Source organism: Bacillus rossius, chromosome 1, assembly GCF_032445375.1.
Source record: "Bacillus rossius redtenbacheri isolate Brsri chromosome 1, Brsri_v3, whole genome shotgun sequence".
Taxonomy (NCBI): Eukaryota; Metazoa; Arthropoda; class Insecta; order Phasmatodea; family Bacillidae; genus Bacillus; species Bacillus rossius.
Window position 1 is genome coordinate 332709821 of NC_086330.1, and position 25032 is coordinate 332734852.

At 35.0% G+C, this 25032-nt stretch overlaps 1 protein-coding gene across 9 annotated transcripts in view; it reads right to left on the reverse strand.

The window, feature by feature from the left end:
- Positions 1-25032, reverse strand: part of LOC134528053 (cystinosin homolog) — a 77863-nt gene that overhangs the window by 44459 nt on the left and 8372 nt on the right. For 6 of the 9 annotated variants that reach the window (XM_063361266.1, XM_063361267.1, XM_063361261.1 and 3 more), the window contains exons 2-6: positions 12702-12782; positions 10168-10258; positions 8580-8783; positions 6010-6150; positions 2264-2363 (exon numbers count right to left, since the gene is read on the reverse strand). In XM_063361266.1, the coding sequence (XP_063217336.1) occupies positions 2264-2363; positions 6010-6150; positions 8580-8783; positions 10168-10258; positions 12702-12744 (579 nt within the window). In that variant the 5' untranslated portion in view covers positions 12745-12782. Of the gene's footprint in view, positions 1-2263; positions 2364-6009; positions 6151-8579; positions 8784-10167; positions 10259-12701; positions 12783-14461; positions 14786-24368; positions 24547-25032 lie in introns of those variants that run through there. The other 3 variants (XM_063361262.1, XM_063361269.1, XM_063361265.1) reach the window with 3 other exon arrangements.

Below are 25032 nucleotides of genomic sequence, written 5' to 3' on the forward strand. Positions count from 1 at the left end.
GTGTGTGTATGTGTGTGCATATGTATAAGGCCATATGGCAGTGATGTTGGTTTTCCCTCCCTCTCTTCTATGTAAATGTCCCTTCAACTGGCACCCACACAATAAATATGCCTATCTTGACAGGTGTTCATGACACAACTGCGCCCAATCATTATTGTTTTTGAATATTTTCCCAAACTTTCAACTGAACATACCAAGGCGAAACTGCAGCCATCACCTTTTCCTCCAGCCTCGCGGTAATCACGGAACTGACAAAGACTAGCTTGCCGCCTCTTCCCTCTCCGTGGCAAAGCGATGGATAAAAAAATAAAATACACTAGAGGAAAAGAAAACAAGGGTATAGAAAATATCAGTCTTCTCCTTTGTCTAGTTAAGAAGTGTGGGAATTGGATGGGTTACCTATAAATGGTGGGAGAAGGAGGGGGGAGGGGACCGCCTCATACCCTTCCGTACTAAACAGACCAAGAAGAGCCAAGGATCACTGCCAGTGCCATTTTTTACGTGCCAATATGCTGAGAAAAGAACACTTCACTTGTATCCACGGAACTGTAGTGAAGAAATATACCCTTATGGTAAAATGTTAGATTTTTTTGCCCAAAATTAAGGGTTCCACCCATACGAAGGAGCGAGCCTTGGTGCCAACCATACGAAGGAGCGACCCTTCTGTGGGTAAATACCATAGCAAAAAAAATAGTTAATTAGGAAACAAGAGTTGGTACCATATTTACTCAAATAAACCACACACAATCTTTCATAAAACGTGTGCTGGAAAAACATAATATGCTGCTTATTCAAAACTTGACAACGCAGCGTGGCAACGCTCCATGCCACAAGTTCCATCAAGCTACAAGGTCGGTTAACCTGCTGTTGCTCATCAGATGACGTACACGTTGCACGTAGTCTGGGTGAGAAAGATGCAACCATTTCCAAAGGTTTACAGTTGCTGAAAAACTTTAAAATGACAAAAGAAGCTAAGGAAATGAAAATCATGCTACAGGAAGGAAGTAAACTGGTGCAAAAAATTGCATATGTGACTGCACAGAAAAAAAAATTAGTTTTTGAGAGATGGTGGTGTTGCAAAAAAATATTTTTCAAGGGATGAGAATTTGTTGCCATTGTGTGTTTAGAAATTTTACTATTTATTCAGTTAAAACATTCATAACACAGCAGGTCCTGTTTTGAAGGGTTTGTGCTACTGCCCAAGTTATCTAGTTGTGACTGATTCAGTAATTTTTGGCTGAGATGTTAATAGCTTGTCACTGCAGTCTATAAAAAACTTGCAGTCTGTAGCCATTTTAAATTCATCATACTTGTTTCCTTGCATCACAGTATTCATATTTTCACTCACAGTTTATCTATGAATAAAATTTTTACTGCCTGACAACTTAGGGGATGTGTATTTACCTAAAACCAGTAACAAGAATGCTGTTTGTTTTACAGAAAACCTTAAAAGACAGTTAATAATTTTCTGTAATTATGTCAAGAATAAAATTTTTAAAGAAACTTCAAATTTATGGTTACAAATACTGTTTGAAAAGTTTGGTGAGAAAATTATACTAAACAATAAAATTTTATGTGTATTATCTGCTTAATCTGGTAAATTATATTCCGTGCATGAACAATAGTACTTTATTAAGAATTATAAAAAAAAAAATGTGTCCTCCAGTACTTGCCAGTGATGCGTAATATCTAACCTCTGTAACAAGCATTTTCATGTGTTCTCATTTTGTAAATACACTTATAATACGAAACTTGGACACAAAATTTAACATAGAATTATTCAAACTAATTCTGAGCATGATAATTATTCGAAAATTGTGTTTTCAACTACATTTATGGATGCAAATCACATATAGTTTCAGCACTCGCCCCTAGATGTTGGCTATCAAATCATTTGATTTGCAGAGAAAAATTTTAAACTATATAATAAAAAGGATCCGATAAAAGTGAAAAAGACTTGAAAAAATACTAAACCCCCTAATATATGACAAAGAATTTTATTTAAATACTACCCTGTCTTTGTGAACTTTGGTTCCCACAGTCCGCCACATTTGGCAGCACTGTGGTTGTTACACATTTTCCTTGCTTGACTTCTGTTGCATTCACAAAATTACTCCCATCAAATGCCATGTACCGAGAGTTAAGATGTTACACATCAAAAATACATTCCACATGTAGAAAAATCAGTCCATATACGTAAAGGCAAGTTTCAAATGCATTTTACAGTAATAATTAAATCATTAAACAGGGGTGCGATACTTACCTCAACCACTTTGATCCAGTATAAACCACAGTTGAAGAGCGAATACAGCACGAAGCCCAGCAGATTCAAAGCAAGGAAGTCAAAATTGAGGCCTACCACACTGAGAACAAAATAGAGAAGAAATTTACAATTGCATCAGCAAAAACCTGAGTAAGTAATAAATTAAGCTCTTGATAAACTCTTAAAATTAGGGACAGGTAGGGACATGTTTTATGGTTTTACTTGTTGGCCAGTTTCATTTTTTTAAAATGGAAATTTCTGTCTTATTGTTTTTATTCCTGCAAGTTCTGCCCCCCCCCCCCCCCTTTTTTTTTTTTTCATAAAAAGGCAGTGCATTCTTCAACAAATAAAACATTGAAAAAATGTCTACTTAATACATATTTTACAAAAAATATTATAATTTATATAATAATACCTACAAGATGTATTTTAACTATAAAATAATTTGTAATAAGCATATCTACGACAGTATTACTTAGGGCAGGATACAATAAAACACCATGCCTGTGTGGATTTGAAGAAAAAAAAGTACCAACATTAGCAAGTTAAAAATAATTTAATAAGAGATGCAAAGTCAAGAAATGTATGATTTAAGATTTTTCATATCAATTTGGTCCAAACATTTAGGTGAAAACTTCAAGCTAAATAAATTCCATCATTTGAATTTAATATTTTTAAAGATTAATGTTTGTAATTAATTTCATGTTTGTTAGTGCATTTTGGTGCCATATGGCATACTAAATATTTTGGTGTTTATGGTTAATTGACATGCTTTTCAGAGTTATTTTGGTTTTATCATAATTTACCATAAAGTCTTGACCCTCGGGAATGACCAATCATTTCCTCAAATTCTAAAATATTGTGTAATCTTAAGTTCTTGAAAGATTTTATATTTAATGAAAAACATCTGAAGTTACATCTACACTTCTCTACAGAAACTATCAAATAAATTTTTATATTTGCCACTGGCTGAAATTTTCTGGGAATGTTTGTTATCACTTAGGGAAACATTTTGATACAAAAATAAATTTTTTATACCCTAGACATGTAAATATGCTTATTAAACAATAACAATAAAAATTTTATGTTCCTTCCAAACAAAGTTTTTGCTCCTCCTATATTATTTTATTCCTGGTCTTTTTATTTAGATTCGGTTTGAGGAACTCTCTTCAGAATCAAATTCAAGATTCAATCTGACAAAAATTAGATTCGACTCATCACTACTTAAATTGAAACAGGTAAAAATTTCAAATGTCTGTGAGTGGTAATGATTGTTGCATACAGTGGACAAAGGAAGTTTTTTCCTGCTTCTATATTAGGCACTGCTGTGAGGCAAGTGCCTTCCATTACTAAGTCATAAATTACTTCTTTTCAAGCACACAGTAATCACGCATGTGCATTCCAACAGAAAATAAGAAACAACATTACGTAATGATTAAAATGTATTTTTTTTGTGATACAACATTTACAAAGTTAATAGATGACATACATTAACTAGTTTAAGACTTTCCTTGCAAAGTTAAAATCTGAAGTCAAACTAATGAAAAAATTCTAAATTCTAAATCTTCATACGGTTTTACTAAAATATATGTGTAAAAATGCTTTTAATTTTGCCAACAAATCCATATGTTTGCTAAGTAAAAAAATTCTATAGCATAATGAGCATAATGAAATATAAGTTAGCAGCTGCCATGACAATTCTTGTTCTGGTTTGTTTAAAACAAAATAAAAAACACATTCCAGCTGCCACCAACTCTAAAATTTCACTTCAAATACGGCACCAAGGTGTGCAAATACCTACTCTCTCTGGCTCATGTGTACACTAGGGAACATGTAACTACAAATATTTTATTAGCAGTAACTAACTGTAATTCCTTTTCCAAAGTGTAATTTATAAATATTCAATTAAGATTAGGAATGGCTCGCTTGAATCCTCAAAACCTCAAACACCATTGAATCTCTAGTACTTGAAATATTTTTATTTCACTGAAAAATACTTAATTCAAAGAAAAATTTGGAGGAAGGTATTCAATTCCAAAATTAGGCCTGTTTTTCTAAGTACCGTATTGGCCCGAATATAAGGCGACCCCGAATATAAGGCGACCTGCAGTTTCAGGAGGCCAAACAAATGTAAAAATAATTTTTGGTAGAAATTAATGTGAAAATTCATTAGACATACATTTTGTGTTGATAAATCGTTTTTGCATTTATGTATAACAATTAATTTATATTTATCACTTTACTTATTTAAAATAAGTTTGAATGGCCTACCCTAAAAGTCAAAAGAAAACAATTAGAAAATATTTACACTTTTAAATATTACACTAGAAATTTTTTCGTGTTTACTCTAATGAAGCTGCATAATTGTCATCTTCAGAGCTGTTTATTTGTCTAGAGCTCGTTCCCCGCCGTTCCACAGATGTGTGATTGTTCATTTTTCACAGTTTACTGTATCTACGAATTTAAAATTTTTACAATGGCTATTAATCACTCTTAAAATACAGCATTTAACTTTCCGTTTGACTTAAGCTACGTATTACCACAGAACAAGGTGTATTACTATTTAGTAGTGTGTTTAACGTAAAAAAAGCAAACAAAGAATGCATCTTGCCGGAACAAAACAAGTGGCTAGCTGACATGATGAAGCATACGGCCATGAATAACTTCGGTTACGTGACAGCGTATATTTGTCCATATTACTCTCTGACAGAGAGAGTCTGTTCTATGAATTTGAAAGAATAATCTATTATAATTATGAAAGGTTTTTACATAAATAAAGAGTGGATTATTAAAATAGCTTTTGAAGCAACGTACCAAATTCCTGTTAATATGGCGTCTTCGAGCGTGTTCGGCAATGTTCGTTTTACAACAAAGAAATATTGTGGAAAGACAGTTGGCACTTGGCAGCCGTGAATTTCCATACATTACATCCGAAATGTTTGTAAACGTAAACAATCATTCTGAAAATAACTGTGATATTTTAGTACAAATATTTCAGTTAAAAATCTGAAGATAAATTACCGTAAATGTTAACACGCGATTGTACACAAAGTACAAATATGAATTGTGAAATAAAAGGTTGCCATTTTGAGATGCTTCAACATTCACGTTTTTACTCAAGAACAAATATTTTAATTTTCAACTTCAAACAATTGTAAATTACTGCAATATTAGGTGGATTTATTGTTTTTCCCCGTGTGAGGTAACAAAGTTTTAGTTAATATAAAAAATCGTGAACGTTTTGTTAAACAATGTTTCTACTGTAGCTTTCAGCTTGGAACTAATGTTTGCGGTTCTGACGTCTTGGGTGCGAAAATAAGGCGACTTCCAATTTTTGCATCTCTCGTTTATGTAAAAATGGTCGCCTTATATTCGGACCAATACGGTACTTATCCTATTAGGCTATTACCATTCTCCAAGATATTGTACTTTTAACATGCAATTTAAATAAAATTACGATATATATTGTTTCTGGAAACTTAGTTCATGAAACAAAAATTTAAAGGGTTAAATAATGTTTCAACACCATTATTCATTGTTAATAATTGTTTTTTTTTTCTTTCTTTCATGTGAATAGTTATATTTTTTGCCACCGAGACCTAGCTTCGGATTCACAGGGCAGATTCGAATTTGAGATTCGAATTTGAGATTTGAATAAGAGAATATTGGGATCCGATCCATCACTAGATAAGATATCCCGCTCATCCCCTCACGTGCTAACACATACGTACACTCCGTGTGCTCACCTCTTCCTGCGCCAGTTCTCGTATATCTGCGGGTAGAAGGACACGGACCAGGCCACGAAGTACAACCAGCCCACGATGGTGCTGACCAGCGCGATCGGCTGGCTGTAGAGCCCGGTCACGCGCACGAACGTGTCGAACTCGCTGTAACACAAACAGCTTCGTTTGGCCCAGTGATGGCCGGATGCGGCCCGCGACATAGTTTTGTACAGCCCACTTAAAGAATATTTCAATAAAATGCCATGAGCCATCTTTCTTTCCCCATATGTAGGATAAGGAAAAAAATAAATATTTATTGATGTTTTTTTGCAATCTACAAATTGTTTCATAGTAATTCTTCTTAGATGAAAAAGATTTCCTTCATTTTTGTGTGAATACTACGTTTAAAATATTTTTTTTTTTATTTCATAAAAACATGCCAGGTAATGTTTTTACTGGTTGCTCTAAAGAATAATATGAAATTAAAAAATCAATTGTTAGAAATGAAATATTTATTCAAGTGCGTGTGGCCCTCAGATTAGTTTAAAGGATGATATTTGGCCCCTGAAAAGAGTGAAGTTAGCAATCACTGGTCTAGCATGTCAGACACCAGCCATCAAGGATCGACGTGCCAGGCAACACCTTTGTATTCAATATGTTTGGTCCAAGTCAGGGTGTCTACAAATACCAGGTGGACCAATTTCAGGATGTTTTCAGCACCTATTAAAAGTATTTTTAGAACTTATTTTATAGCACATGGTGATTACAGTTATAATAAGGAAAATTAAACATAAGCAAACACAATATGAAATTTATCTTATATTTGCAGGAACATACCAATTTTTTCAGACAGGAAACTGCAAACTTTTTTAATAGAGATACGTAATTTACACATGATCTAAGAAGACAAACTTCTACTATTTATATTAATGTTTAAATTCAAACTGAAGTGAGGGATCAAAAAATAAAATGGAAGTAAGCAAACAGCTGCTGTAAATTAAAGTTTCGTAACTTTTAACAACGTTAGTGTTTATTTCAAGACTTTTTCATGACTTTAGTACTCTATTCCCATGGTAACAAATTTGTACCAGTATAACTTTTAGAAAATGTTCAAAATTATTTATGAGTTGCAAAGATACAGGATGTTAACATTAATTGATTCTCAAATAATAAAAAAAATTGTATTTTTAAAGCTAAAATAACTTAAAAAAAAAAAGTAATTGCGAACAGTTACATTGTTTGATAAGTGAAATAAAGAAAAAATCATCACTAATGCAGTGTACAGAATGAGATGTGAGTTAAGTATTATTTTTTTTAAGTTTGAGTTAAACTTTAAGTTAAGGAAATACACATCACAGGGGTTAGTGCAGAAATATTTTGACGTCGACCGGGGCTACGCCCTCCCTAAGCACGATGTGTCACACGCTGTCGCCACCCCTTTCCTCCCACCCCCACCCTCTATTTCAAACCCCCGCCCCGTGTGCAGGTGTGTGTGTGCGTGTGAGGCGCCAACAAGAGGCGGGAGTAAAGTCTGTGCCATGACCCCTTTAATTTTATTATTCAATTTTTATGTTTACGTACCTGTCTTTTCTTTAAATAATATTCCCTAAGTGTTTATGTTTTAAGTGCTAGTTGTAAGGACGGCGCAGCGCCCCACGCGGCAGGCAATGGAACTACCCGCAACTAGTGTGAACCATAATCATAATTAAAATAATCAATACTCAACTTAAATAATTAATGAAACCTTGGTAAAATTTTATTATAGAATTTTTAGTGTATTTGTTTTTGTTAAAATATGTATTAATAAATAACAGGAGAGACTAACGGTAAATCCAGCGCTTTCCGGCCGCCATGCTGCCCTGGCCTCTTCAGTCGCTTCCGTTCGTCACCCGGGGTAGGATGCTTGGTGAGCACCGCGCAACTTCACATTTTTCTTAATCAACTGATCTTTTAACATCCGCCAGACTTTTTATCATTCTTAAACCTTTTTTGTATCTGCGAGGCCTATCCCGGGTGGCCGACTCGTTTTAATAAATATTTAAGTTCAATTCGAACATTTAATCACGAACCGCGTCCTAAACTAATGAGGCCAGGCCACGAGGTGACCTGGTCAGCCTGTAAACTTATTCTCTCCCGCCGTTGGCGTTTTAACAGTTACATAGTGTATGTAGGTGTAGCGCGATTGGAGACGTGTTGTAACGTTGCTGAAATAAAAGGAGTACGCCGAACGTGTGATTTTTAGTCGAGTGACCACGTGTCCCTGCTCCTGAACCTCGAGGCATGTGGGACGCCTGAAGAGCCCACTGTAACGATATCGCGTGCTAAGGAAACCGGGCCTAGCCATACACGGGTCACGTCACGCCCTGAAGAGAGTCTCCGCCGGGTCCACGTGCCCACATCACGTGGTGGTGCCCACTCCGACAATTAATTTGTTCGTTCCCTTACATCCCTAGTCACGACAACTTAATATGACCAGACTTCCATAGCTCAAGTAATATCTGAGCCGCTTTGTTACACACTTGGTAACAAGTCGTAGACATAGGGCAAAACAACTTGCTTTGAGGACTGACAAGAGCAGAAAGCACACGACTCACCTTGGCACCGAGCCAGAGTCGTTCCCGCCAGCGAGCGAGGTGTTGGTGGTTATGACGGCGTGGCCCGCGCCCTGGCCGTAGACCGTGATCTCCCACTGCCCCGGCCCGTCGCCCGCGGCGACAGACAGCTCCGACGGGTTGATGCACAGCAGGTCCTTGTGGTTCACTCCCAGGACCACCGTCAAGTTCACCGCCGGCGGGTCCCTGCGACGTCCCAGACAATCACAGCACAGTTCTTACTCTGTTGTACGGGGGCAGGTCGCAAGGAGATAACCCGAGGGGTTTACACGACACAATCACGCACAGAAACATTCCTAACCACTTGGGCACCGATCCACAGGGCCGTTCAGAGAAACGGGCTGGGGTTGGTTAGAGAAAAAAAAAGGGGGGGGGGGGGGGAGAGGAGTTTCAAGATCATTTTTTAAATGCATGAGTTTACGCTGACAGTATAACAAAATTACAAGTCTTTTGTGGATAAAAATCAATTGGAAACCTGTTTACATTCCAGGTTGGTCCAGCTAAGCAAACCAGAATAGTAAACAAGTTCATGATACGGTAGTTGAAAAACCCCCCATGTTGGCAGCTCACAAAATGATTTTGAGAAATGCATGAAGAGATAATTTAACACCTGCTGGTCGGGGCCAGAGTTTTAAAACAATTTTTTTTTTATCTTCGTTTGGACTCTTTTTTAAACTATAAATTTGACCCCAGGCGTCGGCATCGGCCCAGGTCGACCGTCGTCACCCTCCCAGTATAATTCAGAGAGATATCGTGCCATAGTTAAAAGCTTCACTAAGGGACTTTCATTTTTGTTTATAATCAAGCAACGTGCTAATGTAATTATGTCTGGGGTTAGGTACTAATTATTGTTACTCAAATTGGTACATAAATTTGGTACCATGCAACACATTTGGCCTTAAAAGAAAGAAATATAAACTAAAGTGTATTAAAAATAGCATTTACTAATGAAAATAAATAATACTTAATTTGTAATAAAAAAAAATGTGGGTACAAACAAAAAAGAAAAAAAAATTGTGAGCATTTCTGGTACCATATTTTAATAATAATAATTAAATAAATAAATAAATGTATGACTACACATCCTGTATACTAGGCAGTGATGTACTATGTCATAGTTTTACAACTATTCAAGAATATTCCACTACATTAAAAAAAATACTTAAAAAACTAGCTATGTAACTCTAACTAAGATAAACAAAATAACTTTAAATACAGTAGCTTCAAGATAAATTAATCACTTTTAAAACAAAAAAAAGAATAGAAAAAAAAGGAATTTACTTAGAAATATTTTTTTAGCTACAAGTTACTTACGCCCTTAATTAGGCACACGGTAATTTAATCACATTTTTACCACTTTTTTGACTTTTTCTTTTCTGCAGTATACCAACGAAGTGGAGGTTGATGGGAAACACAGTATCGCTGAAATAGCAGTTTTTTTTTTTTACTCTCCTGTTATGTTGGTCAATCATGACTTAGGCTTGTTCTGTTCTGAGGCACAGACGTAAGAGAATTTGAGCAGAAAAATTGAACTGTATAAAACTGTGTGTCGAATGAAAGTGGTACTTACGAAAAGGTGAGATTTACTTTGGTAGATTCATGCACCACGACAGTGATGTCCTGCTGGGTAAACTTCAGAGATCCGTTGGCCCTGCTGCAAGCTGAAACACCATCACATTAAGTTACGCATGGTCCTGGCCTCAGCAGCCACCGTCACGTGTGCGAGAGGGTTCCCGAGCGAACACCGCTAACACTGGCACTGAATCAGCTGCAGCAAACATGTTGTAGTGCTGTTAAGGCCTACTCCTGATTCTTCTGTCATTGCAGTCAAATTATTTGATCTCAAACAATTGTTTTTAGTTCAAATTGGTTGAGTATTAGATTTTTGTATCATAATACTATGTAACATGGTGGAATTTTTTCTGAAGTTGTTATAAGTCAAGTCTACGTTTCTCATGAATTCTTGGCCCATAACTTAACATGACATAGGTAATGTTCTGTGGCAGAGAATCAAATGAAATGAAATTAATGAAGTACTGTAGACCCCTTTCTTATATTTCAAGATCTTATTACACTTTCTCATAATTTACATCACTTTTCTGTGGTCCTACATACTCATCATTTACTAAAAATCTCCCTGCTATTTAGAATTCTTTGCATTTTGGGTAGTTTTCACATAGGTTGAATTAGGAAGAGTAAACAAAGAAAGGTTTCAATCACTGCAATTCATCAATGGTTAATTTAATTAATTAATAAAACCCATGTTAAAATTAATCCTTCCTTCTAACTGCACATAATTTTGAACTAATTACTAGCAAATATGTTGTAACTAACTGAACTAGTTGAATATTTAAAAAAACCAGAGACCACAAAACTTACATACGCGAAATTCCCAAAAATACAGTGTAGTTTTTAAAATTTTTCAAATAAATTAAGAAATTTTGATATTCAAATGACATTCCTGGCATAAAATAATTATGGTCTACCTCAGCCAAGTTTCCAATATACATATTTAATATGCTGCAAAAACACTACGTATATTAAAATCAAAAAATCTTTGTCTCCAATGTACAGAGTGTTTCTAAAACTTCGGACAGGCTTCAGCAGATCTAAAATAAAATAAAATAAAATAAAAATACAGCAAGCAGCCTAGGACAGGAGACAGCTTTAGAAATAGAGATTAAGTATATACTTAATATGAGAAAAATAGGTATTCAAATACATAAAAAAATTTTTGAAGGTAATTAAATAATTTTTTTTAAGCTACGATCATTAAGAAAGAGAAGACAGTGAATGTGTTATCCACCCCAGCACAAAAATATGCAAGCAATTACATGTTGCTGAATGGAGTACGTACCTCTTGGTGTAAATGTATAACTAGATAATCAAACTTTTATATGGTGACAATGTAAGCTGGCAAATCGTAATTAACTAAATCAAAATTAAATAACTGCAAAAACATAGTTATTTTATTTATAAGGTACCAATTAATATGTATGACCATCCCTAATCCTTAAATGGAACAATTTTTTAACTAGCACAACTACACCAGGGATGAGCACAATATTTACTCTCTTGATGACCACAGTTAAGAATACGAAACAAAACATAATTTCTGTGAACGAGACGTAGGACCACACAAGGGCATATCCTGCTCAAAACGTAAGGGAAGGGGGAATTTTTCGAAACCCAACCTCTTTCGTGCGGGAGAAGGGTTCGTCGTGGTGCCATACAATAACAATCAATAACATAAAGACAAAAATAAATTACTAAAAAAAATATATATTTTTTTTCAAACAACGATTTGTGGGGAATAGTTACTAATTTTATAACTTAGGCTCCATGCTTATTTTTGATGGTGAATGCTATGCACGGTTAACCCATTTAAACTGTTTTCTTATGTTTTAAAACACACAATAGCAAAAGAAAAAAACAAACAACCCACCTGTCATAAATTTTTTGTTTATATTTGTTTTATTTTTTCCCCACTTTAACCCCCCTCCACCCCGGATTGCCCTTATTTGTTTCTTAGAATGTAATTATTTACCACCAGGGGCGTAGCCAGGGGGGTTTTTAGGGGTTCAACCCCCCCCCCCCCCCCCCTAGCACCAATCCTTAATTAATTTTATTCATCACTCAAACAAATTTCATACTAATATTAATAAAAATTTTACCATTACAATATTTAAATTTAAATACCGATAACTGCACTATTTTACACCTTAAAATCCAAATTTTCCCGGGGGACCCCCGGACCCCCCGCTTTAATACGGGGGGAGGGCCATGCTTCTTAACACCCCCCATACACAAATCCTGGCTACGCCACTGTTTACCACAACTTTTAACAGTGGACTATGGGTTGTATGACTTATTATCCATATTTCAGCCCAAGGAATAACTTGCCAAAATTTGTCCCCATTGTAAAATACAAAATTTTCCTTATCAAAACAGAAAAAATTATTTACACGCAAGGGTTTGTGAACTTTTTATTCATAATTGTAATGTAATGTTTCAGTCACAATATGAGCAGATGGCAAACCAATGCACACAAAGCTAGCTCCATTACATCATTTTAAATTGTAGTTTTGTTACCAGTATACTAACCAATAATAAGCAGGACAGTTGTGGAAAATGTGCGGAGAAACATTTTTTCTTCTTCCAAAATGGCAGTGCACTAAAATAAAACTGGAAAAAAAACACATCAAAAATTAATTTTAGGTCCTAACATAATATAACAGGTAAGCTAGGCGTAGAGAATAAATACTTATAGAAAATGAGATGTGAAAAAGCATTAAGGCTTTCAAGAAATCCTTATTATTGCTTTCAGGCCTTGTGATTAACGTGCATGTTTTACCATGTATCAGGCTGTTAAAAAAATAGAAATTCATACACATTTTAAGTCATAATACCTTATTATTTTAAGAATACAATTTTTCAAACTTTCAAAAGCACACACAGAGCCTGCCCAGATACCTACGATCATCTAGAGCCTTTGATCAAGTACCCCATGATCAATCAACATTACAGCTTAGGCAAGACAGATAAGTGGTATCACTGTCGAGCAGTGTTTTCTGTGGATAAATACAATTGACATATTAATGGCACTTCTAGATAATCGCTTAAAAGAGTTCAATGAATGGAATGAGTTTATTCATTTCACGATAATTTATGTCCTGTCTAGATTGAGCTGTCAGGTGCTAATTCTACATAGCCATTAAACCATCATTACAGCAGAGAGGCACTTGCCATTGCTATTTAAGTCTGATTGATTATGTTCTTTAATTTTTACCACACATTTATTTATAAATCTTCTGAATAATTTTTTATGTTAGCATTTTTGTTTTAACATTTTAATTATTGTTATAATTTTGCTTTTTTTTTTTGCTTTAGTATATGATTAGTTGCTGTTGCGTATATTTGTTAGCTACTTCCGATTTTTAATGTCATTAGCTTAACTGTAATTTATTATTATTCCATTTGCATTGTATTTTATTAATTTGATAGTTTTTACGTCAGTAAATTTAGTCTTAGTATCACTGTCTATAATTTTTGTCAGCGAGCCTTAGGACACCCTTGCTCTGTGAACTTGGATTTATGTTTTGCGCGAGCACTGTGGAGCCACGGTGCATCGAGGAAGGTTAAGCAGTGGGGACGCTTGCTACATACGAGAGCTGCTTGTTGTAAACTTTTGACTGAAGACCTTTCGGCTATGGACTGCAAGCAATGCATCTTCGCCGATCTGCGAGTCTATCTGCTCCGATTTTACTAACTTTTACACCCCCAGCAAGAAGCAAGTTAGTTTACTTGAGTGTTGAAACTAACGTTGCAGTAACAGTGCGGCAATACGTTTGAACTTTGTGTTAAGCCTGGCAGTAAAGTAACTTTGCTCCCTTAGGACTCAAAATACTTACACTTGCAAGTTGTTAATTTGTGTTAGAACGTCAGTTGTAGCTGTGCCCAATTTGACTCTTATTTATGCCATGTTGTACATGCGTCACAAGTCTCTCTACCTTGTTCAAGTGACAGTTATGACTTGGAGACCTGTAACGAACTTTTTGTACGTAATTTGCGTTTTGAGCAATGAGTCATTTTTGGTTTTGCATTTGTACGTTACTTGGCACTTAAACTTAAAACTGCCAAAAGAAGAAACTTTAGTTTGGAGTAAATTTATGAACTGACAGCCCATTACATCAATTACAGGTACTTAAATGTTTCATCACTTTGATCAATAACATTATTACTTATCGGTTTTAATTAAAGCAGAAATCTACGGGAGCTATTTACTGGCCTTTGGAATGCGGACGTTTAACGTGCTTACGTTACGCCTGTGAGAGTGTGTGTCGACGTGCTGACAGGATGCTTACCTGCTTATGTGACTCGTTTGGGAATCACATGTTATTCATGCAACTCTTTGGTTTCACGCCCTCGCGTTTTGCAGTCTGCATCGTGAACTTAATGCCACAACCTTTTTAAACATTTGTAACATTATCAGGTGCACAAGGGCCAAAGATGTAGACATTTTAGAAACTGATAGCACATGTTAATGCTCGCCCCATATTGTTTTTGAAACTTGTTAAACATATTTTCTTGCAGACTGTAAAGAGAAAAAATGTTAATGTTGTTTATCTATAGGTGTTGGCATAACCTTGAATTCTTAGCATCAGTTATCCTATTAACACGACAGGCTTTCGTATATAAGTTTGTATTTTGGTCAAGTCTATTTTTACGTTTCAGCCTCATGCATTGGAGAGAATTCTAAATTTTCATGCTTTTGTTCGTGACTGTAACTTGCAGGGATGCATTTCCGGACGTATGTTCCTAAACAAAAATTGCTTGTTTTGGCATTCTCTGCCACCCATTATAGGCTACTTAACTAAATTGCATGTTTTGTCTATTAAAGTTTGTGACTAATCTATAAATTAGGTTAATGATCTTATGGAGGGTATACAAGGAAGATTGCAATCAACTATTAAATTGAGGGACATGGAAACCAGTATTCTCAAGTATACAATTGCATTTGATTTTGCAATTATTTTTTAATAAAGAGAGCATCTAATTGAATTCACACGATCAGAAAGAAATGTCAAAGATGGATTTGGAAGATTCTTAGAATTAGTTATTTTAATTATTTTATTCTGTATACTTTCAATGTTACTACTGTCAGTAATATTTATGGTATTCAAGTTTAGTTCTGATTAATGTGAAATAAAGTGAAAAGATTGAATCAGAATTAGTGGCAAAAAAAGTGATAATTTTAATTAGGGCAAGGATTCTACTAGAAGAAGAATACAAAAATCTACATGTTTACGAAAATACAATTTATAATCTAAAAAGATTCCAAGATCTTTGATACTGGATGTTTTACACATTAAAAAATTATCTAATTTATAAACATAATTGACAGGATGAAGTTTTCTGGTCAAAGTAATATACATATTTTTTTTTTTTTTTAGTATTGAGGGTAACCATATTCCTTGTGTACCAGTTGCTAACTTCAATAATATAATTTTGGAGTAATAAACAGCCATTAAGTATTTATTTTCTTAAATATTTTAAGATCATTCGCAAAACGAACACCAGAAGAGTACTAAGAACATGGGATTAAGTCATTAATCATGATGTTAAAGAGTAGCATTGTGAAAGAACTTGCAGTAAATAAAGAAGAATGGTGATTACTAATAAATAAAAAAAAAATTCTATTCTCAAAATAGTTGGAAAACAAATTAACATAACTAGCATTTAAACCCTAATTATATAGCTTTTGAAGTAATAAAGAATGATTCACGGTATCAAATGCTTTTGCTAGATCGAAATAGCAAGCATCAGCCTGATCTGTATTTATAACTTCAGTGTAAATTGGATTTAGGAATGTAATTAAATTAGTGGATGTAGACATTCCCGGTCTAAAACCATGTTGATTACTTGATAGTTTATTATTAAGTTCAAAATTTAAAACTGTTGTTTAAAAATTTTTGAAAAAAATCATTGATCAAAGAAATTGGACGATAATTAAAAACAGTAAATTTAGAGCCATTTTTGTGAATGGAAATAATTGTTTCAGTTTTCCATTTGCAAGGAAAAATGTGAGATTTGAGACTAGTATTATATGTGTTTCAAAAGAGGAGCCAGTAAGGGGGAACTGCCTTTTAAAATAAAATTTGGTATCCCATCAGGACCGGCTTATCTTGAGGATTTTAAGGCTTTAATACCACATTAAACAAGACTCAGTGATAATAGGATTAATTATATCACGACACATATCTTTAATAGGATCTTGATTAGTACAGCTAGAAGGTACATATACATTTGTAAAATACTCAGTAAAAACATTACATAACACTTAAGTTACACCATTAGTATGTATTATATATGTGTGTGTATTATATATATATGTATGTATGTGTGTATTATATATATGTATGTATGTGTGTATTATATATATGTATGAGTTTATATTATATATATATGTATGAGTGTATATTAAATATATGTATATGTGTATATAATATATGTGTGTGTATGACTGTGTGTATTTATGCAAGTCTTCATAATTATCATCACTTGCGTGACTTTTTACACACCAGTATATTACACAAGTCAATATCTGTTACAAATATTTGTTCCAGAACAACAATTGTAAGTGAAGTATCAATTTAGAATTTTATAAATAGCCCTTGAAAAAAAATAATGATGAAAAAACGAAAATTCAATATGATGTGTGAGATAGAGCCTTAAGGTGATCAAGAAGTTAATATTAAGGTGATCAAAATAAAGGGCAGCACATTTTCAGTGACTTGAACTTTCTTGAGAAATTCTCGACTTTTTAGCGACTTCCTTGATCATTCGTAACTTTTTTATAGAGGTTGAGCGATTTTCGTGATTGAGTACACAAACTGAGTAGTAGTCATCTGGAGAAAATCAACAAGTACAGTGATGGCCGGATACAGCCCACAGCATAGTTTTGTATGGCCCGCTTCAAAGAATAAAATATGATTAGGTATACTCTCGTGTATTAGCTATCTTTGTTTGCCTATATGTAGGATAAGTTGTCCCCAGACAGGCATTGATTTCAGGTAGCTAGTGCTCTGGGCAGATAATCTTTAGTTGCCCCCTTTCTTATCCAGTTGTTCTCCCCCAAAACATCATAAAATTTTGCAATTTCAAGCTTGTTTATTATCAGTTTTAAAACAAATTTTAAATAAATAAAAACCTCACATTTAGCAACTAAATACTAAGGTTTTTCAAAGACATAGAAGGTTTGTCTTTTTTCTTCTTTCTGTCTTTCAGTTGTGCTTTAAATTGTAGGATTTTATATGTGTTTTTGAAAATAAAATCATTACCACGCATTAAAAAACTTATTTTCCCATCCCTAAAATTTGTTTGTCCCATTTTCTTCGCAACTTAAATCCTCCCACTTCTCAAAAAATGGCACTCTGGGCAAATGGCCGGCCGGCCATTTTTAAATCAGGGCCAGTCCGCAGACACTGTTATGAAGCCATGGTATTCTCACAGAAAGGTTCAAAAATACTTCCATAAGTTTGTAATGTTTCCTGGTAATTCTTCTTAGTTGAAAATAATTTAGTTTTTCCTTATTGTTACTTATAACCATGTTCAAAATAATTTTTAGTTTCTTCATGATATGCCATATACTGTATAAGTATTATAATACAGCATTAAAAAATTGTTATTAAAAATGTAATGTTTATACTTTTTTTGGTTGATTGATTTCTTACAATTGCTACTGGGCTTTCACCCGGTGGCAAGGAGTCCTCCCCTTTCTCTCACTTCCCCATCTCACCTTTCAGTCTTCTCCTCAGATCCCAGACATCTCTCACCCAAAGCATTCCTTCCTCTAGCCTATTCACTCCCTCCCTGTCCTCACAAAGAAACCATGTCTCCCCCTTTCCGTCCGTCTCCATTCCCTCTGCAGTTTCCACCTGTGATCTCTCCTACTTTATTCCGATTATTCCCACCTCTGTGTACCCTGGTTCCCAGCTGTGTATATGTCTGGCCCTCAGATTAGTTTGAAGGATGATGCCTGGCCCTCGGGAAGGACCTAGATGCAAGCAAAGTGCTGAAAGTGAGACGATGGCTGACTGACGAGTCTCCGCTCCGGGCAGTGCAGTGACCACGGCAGCCGCGGCGGTGGGCCCTCGCCAAGAATGCAGCGCTGCACCCCCTCCCCCACCCCCACCCCACCGGGCGACCCGAGTCTATTTCCGGGACACTATCTTTGGTGTGTCCGCCCGCAGGTCGCCTTCTCCAGGCTTCCTGGTCCGAGTTCACAGGAACTGGGTCACCCCGGGTTGTTCGCCCGTCACAGCAGCGAATCCCAACCGCACGCCGAGTGCAATAACGTCAACACTATTGTGAACTGGGAGGCCGCAGTCAAAACAAACAACGCTTGCTCAGAAAGATAAACAGCAACAAAAAAAAAAATACTGCAAGGTTGTCACTAGTGCTGGCCTTGGCACGATAAATTAGTTAAAATAAAACATCCTTAAAAATGTTGTAAAAATGGAGCAGTTTTTAAAATTCTTTTCGACAACAAGGTCATCAGAGACGAACCAACATTCAGCAAGTCAGGAAGATAATCAAGGAGGGAAACGATCATGGCCTGTTAAATTCTAGTTGTATAGAATATTTTTTTTTTAAATGTACAAGTAATGAATTAATTAATCAAGAAAAAATATTATTGAGTTATCCTAAAAACATTCGTAAATTCATACATATTAGCTGATGTACCTATGCTTCGCTTTGGAAAACTGCAAGCAAAACACTAAACACTGATCATTATACACACACATATGTACATATATATAAATTAAAAATCAAAAATTTTGAAAATTTACTGTCGCACCCCTAGTCAGACTCTTGAAAGTTTAATTCTGTAAAATCAGTTCTTAGTGGACGTTCATTAATATAGCATAATGAACATACAAGCCAAAATTCAAGTTTGTAGGTCTCATATTTTTAGAGATAGTGTCACCCAGTGAATTCCCTAATCCACCCCATTCATCCGCTTGGGAGATAATTTCCATAAAATCAGATCTCAGTAGGTGTTCATGTAACATTAGGAACATACCTGCCGAATTTCAAGTCTGTAGATCTTATAGTTCCGGAGAATTTGTGATGAGTGCATCAGTGAGTGGTATTTCGCCTTATATATATAAAAAAATTCATGTAACATCATGAAACTACAAACTAAGGCCATAGTAATGTGAATACTACTGAAACTAACATCTTCAATGTATTTTAACAAATTGTACATACATACTACTCTCTTCTGTAATATGCTACTCTCTACTATAATACGCCATAAACACATGCCCTAACGCAAATGTATCATTCATCAAACCCAACTGAGAATCATCTGTGTGTGTGTATGTGTGTGTGGTTAACCGCACAATTCGTCCCAGTTCTCCCATCGCCAGACAATGCCACACGCCTCAATTAAAGCAATTGGTTTACGGCAGAGTTTTCACCACTAAATATAGACATTGTAGGTCACGCCAAGGCCCCAGCTGCAGCCTCACAGTGACACAGCAATTCTAGCCGGAGCAGTGGCCTCATCTGCCTCGCTACAACTAGCCTCGCCGGGAGGCTAACAACTGCGATGCACAACGCTCCCAGCTACAGTTTACACACGTCCTCCTCGTTTTCTTAGAATCATTTAAGAACATTGAAACCATTAAAAAAACAATCTCCTAACACAGCTGAGCACCTAGACATGAAAAATACATGACCTACCTCCACCCCCCTTTTTTTGTCTCTCAAAAGTTAAATTAAGCTAGGATACAGACAGAAAGTTAAAATTGAGTTTGAAATTCTACAAGCTTCGCACATTCTGGAACCAACTAGATGCTCATAAGCTGAGTCTCAGAATTCAGTGAACATTTACAAACAAATCTAAGCTAAATACTTAATCTGAAAGTTCTCAACCATTCTTTCGGAAAATGTGCATCAAACGTGAGATTGGTGCTTTCGTGAAGTCTAGTATTCCGCTATGAGGTCACAAGGCAGAGCATGTCACTTCTGGGAAACAGCCTCTATCTGCAGCTAATCAGTGCCAACACAAAACATCATTGTGAGGAAAACAATGGGCACTGCCACATGATAAGAACAAATACTTGCTTGCAAAGAAAGCAGGAAATAAGGAAGGCAGACAGCACACGTAGGTACTTCCTCTGAGCATGTGTATGAATGAATAACTTTGTTTATTAATAAGGGCTTAATGACCAATAGACACTGAATGAATGCAAGGGCGGAGAAAATGGGAGTACCCAGAGAAAACACACATGCTCACTGCAACAACTGCAAAGTTTCCCACTAATAAAACATTTGGGTTCAAACCTGCTAAGAATAAAACCCAGATCTGAACAGATTAAAGAATAGCTCACATACATGAAGACACCTGCAAATTGTGACTCAGAGACCCCAAGACCAATCCAACCACAGAAAGAATATTAGTCACATAAAATCTAAATAAAAAATGTTTACAAAATAAAAATTCTCTACTTGACAGAAACAAGCACTTTATGTATAGTATTATATAAACACCAAGAGATAACTTTATGAATAATATTGTGTAGACATTCCAACTTCCTCACTTTCGGCCAGGGTAATCTAGGGAAACTAAGAGCCCGGAGCAAATAATTTTGTCAGGTCTCCTCCCTATTATTTCATGTACAACTTCTCAATATCCACATTTTTAAAGAAAATCTAAAAACATGTAAAAGTAACTATGCCTTTAACTGTAAATGTGATCTGCATGTATTGTGTAACTTGTAAGGATTCCTATCAATTATATTAAGAATCTCAAAACTCGATAACCCTCTCTCCCTGGAGCCAAGACCCCAGGGATTTTATCCCCAATCCCCCTTCCCCCTGCCACTCGTAGGCTCTGCTTTCAGCAGTAGTATGGAGCTTGTCTGCAGCTCTACATGTGAGTAGTTGATGGTACCAGTGAATGATAAGGACAAACAAGAGAGTTAGTAATTCTGATCTTTCTGCAGCGCAATCTTCTAGCATAACATCCTCCAGTATTCTATCTCTCTCTCTCCACTTTCCTTTCCATTTATGTATGTACAGTACAATGTCTTTAATCTGGAATTCTGTAATCCCGCACCAACCGAGCCGCCTGCGTTCAGATGATTCGAAAGGTTGTATTACTGCACTGCAGTGTTTCTAGTCCGCTCAGAGTTCATTTGTTATTGACGGTTTTCATTCCAGTGTAGTGCTTCCTGTTTTATAGAGGTTAAATTATACTGGTATATTTCCAGAGTGATTTTTTGAAGAATACCAAAGCTTATCTGTATTTTTTTCTTTCTATAAAGCAACTTATTATAACGTGCTTTAAAAATAACTGTATTGTATAATAATTTTTCTTTGGCATTCCCATTAAAACTGTAGTCCAGATTTAAGACTTTTCAATGTCTCATACACATTCTTTTCTCATACCTAGATATTTTGTTTGTATGGCACTTTCCCTAATCATGTGTCTTCTTTTATTTTAACTGCGCGTGCAAAACACTCCAGAAATTTGTTACTATTTTGTTATTTATTTGCTTTACCTTTGCCTTCCAAAATTATAGTGGGTTTCGAACAACTTGAGTACCAACTCAGTCCTCACAAGTTTGAGTCATACAGAGGTGTAGGGATTGAACCCATTACCCTAAAATCGTTCATGGCAATAAGAACCCAAGGTCATTGGCGATGGAAACACAGACAACAAAAATTTGGGAAATTGAGGCAGGAATCTTCCACAGGTTGAAGTAAGGAAATATCCCTACAATGTCTGAAATGATCTCGGGAAACTGTGGAAAACCGAAATTGGGAAACAAGAGAGGCATTAAAACCTGTGTTCTCCAGAATGAAATTTCAGTACCTTACCACTGTACTACATTCCTCCTTTACTTCCTTTTTATTGTAGCCTACTCCTAATGGTACTCTTCAATTCTGTCCAACGTTCTTCTCCATTACCATAAATTCGAATTTTCATGGAAACCTCTTTTTAAATACATTTCCAGGTATTTCAGGTTCTAGCAGTTTACCTATGACTTGAATTACTTAGACATTATTTAACGATGAAAATAATTTCTAAGAAAGTCTAATAAGGGGACATAAAAAAAACCTAATTTCTATACATCCAAACAGAATATTAATTAAAATCAGTGTTGGAGAAAAAAAGTTGTTTTTTTATTTTACAAAAACCAAAAAAACTTTTTTTTTGTTTTGGTTCAAACCAGCTTTTTTTTTTTTGCATGAGTTATTTTGGTTCTTGGCATGTTCAAACGAAAGTAATACATCATCTCCCTTTCTGCCACTCATGTTGAACCAGGAAAGTTATATCATCTGAGAACTGAAGTCCAGCAAATCTGCACATCTGACTGGGACTTAACCACAGAAAGGGTATTTCCCACAGGAAGAGGATTCTCCACAAAATGGGTGTTTCCCACAAAAAGGGGATTTACAGTACAGTCAGGGATTTCCCACAAAAGAGGAATTTATTTTTTTTTGTTTTAAATAAAAAAAATTATTTATCTCCTCTTTTTTATACTTTGACTAAAATTCACTAATTAATTTAATTTTAAGTGAGTATTAGCTGCGTATAATTTACAACTTATTTGGATAATTTAAATGATAATATCTTGATTATTAAACATATTTTTGTTCTTATAAATCACAGGAAACATTAATGACCTTGTTATTAGAGTGGGATTAGACCTTTCATTAAAATGTATTAATATATTATATTTAAAAATATGTTATTTACATATTTTGTTTAAAACCATTGTGGTTTAAATCAGCTAACCCTTACATATTAAAAATGATTAAAATTGTACTACAGAAGATAATTCAGTAGACATCCATGTTTGCATTGAAAAATTGACCCAGCAATAGGTTAAAACTTAAAGTACCAAACCGAATTGGAAACAACAATTATAAGGCAAATTATTTTTTAAATTGTGGCAGGAATTACAATTCATTACAAAAGAGTGTATCTGCTAGTTTTAATAAAATTTCATCTTGACTACATTTAAACTTATAAAAATAAATATTGCAAGGTTTTACAGCAAACACTACAAATATTTTTTTGCAGCACAGATAGGTAGTTAGTTATCTTTTCATGTCAATATCAAAACCTTTATAAACCGATATAATCAAGATTTCTTTTATTTCTTTTGTAACATTTGCTATCGTAAAACAGCATATTTTGAGATTAAGTCATGTATTACTGATATACTTGTATAGCACAGCCATGAGACTACAAATTTTGTATCAAGATTATAAACATATGGCATTCATTGAACCACTCAGCATACAGATAATGGAAAACCTTGACACAAAAGTCATTGAATCAGCACCAAAGGGTGGGAAATTAACTACCTTAAAGAATAAACTCAATATTATAAGCTGACGTCTCTTGGGCAACGTTGGTTGAAATGTTAATTTTAGTCCTCGACATTTGGATTCAAATGCCATGCTGTGATTTTAAATATAAGATCAAGTATAGTTAAACTGGTACACTGCCTCTTCCTTTCTCAATAACGCAATTAGGCTGCTAACACAAAATTAGCAGAAATGTTATCTTCATTTCAATAACATTACACTAATAAAACAAGTATCACAGGACTCCAATAAATTTGAATAAACTTGTTTACACCCATGCAAGTGATTACATGTGGTGAAAAAATTAACAATTAACAGATTATTTCTCATTCAACAAAACAAGGTGCAGAAGTGGTTTCAAACTACATCTTTTACCTGCTAGATTCTGAATAGCTTTAATTTTTTTTGTTTAAAAATATCTTTTAACACAAGCATTTTATGACACGACATACTCCCTAACAGCTTCAACTAAGTAAGTAGATTTTTTATTTCAGTTCATTTGGACATTGAATAGTGAATTGTCCACCAAGATTACTTATTTAATCATGTAGCCTAATTTCAAAATGGACAGGATTATTCTATGCTAGATCTGGTTCATTTAAGTCCAAATTTCATTCAGACTGTAAGTTTATTAAAAGTATTAAAAAAAGTTTGCCTAAATACAAAGTTGACTATGCTGACAAGCAACACTACAAAAAAAATAGCACTAAATCTTTTACACAAAGCTGTGTTTCAGGAAACAGCCAAATTTTTATGTACAACTATATCATAATGTGGAGTGACACCTCCTTCATATTCCCATCACAAGACGGGTCAAGCGATCCACTTCCAATTTTCAAGGTCACATTCCAAAACACGCAAAAGAGAAAGCGGGTTCACCTTGAGTAGCCGTGATAGAAAGTGTCTATCTCCATCTCGCAGGCCTGAGTGTGTTCTTGATTCTGATGTACCTACTCTTTAAATTACAGCCGTTCTGAGTAATGTAGGTACATAGTTAATTTACCAGCAGTTAACCAACTGGGCTGAAGTTAGCTCTATCCTGCGGCTCTATCCGGCCGCCCGGAACTGAGAGCTTGGAACAACAACAGCCTAAGTCATTCCACGCAAATACGGCAATTACCATCCAAGTTTTAATTGTTTTCCAAGAGAATGAGCAGTCATAACGTTGAAGCAGTTACAAGATAACATAAATACATCTGTTTACTATAAATAAAAATTAAATTTACTGTGTAAACCAACGTACAGGTTGTCCCAAGTACTCTGAAAGCCACCAAAGTGTTGTTTTATATTGCGTATTTCACAAATGAAGGTGACCCAAAATCCTCCAAGATATATACAGACCAAAATAATATATAGGGGTGTTCCTACAGGTGTCCTTAATAAATAAAAAATAAATTTGGAAGGATTTACAACGTATCCGTTGCACAAGACCCTCTTAGGGTGTCCAAAGTGTTGTTTTTAAGGTATTTAACAGAAAACTTTATTTTTTTTCGAAACTTTGGCCTACACGTAACGCCACGGCAGGTACATAGGACCTTTCCTC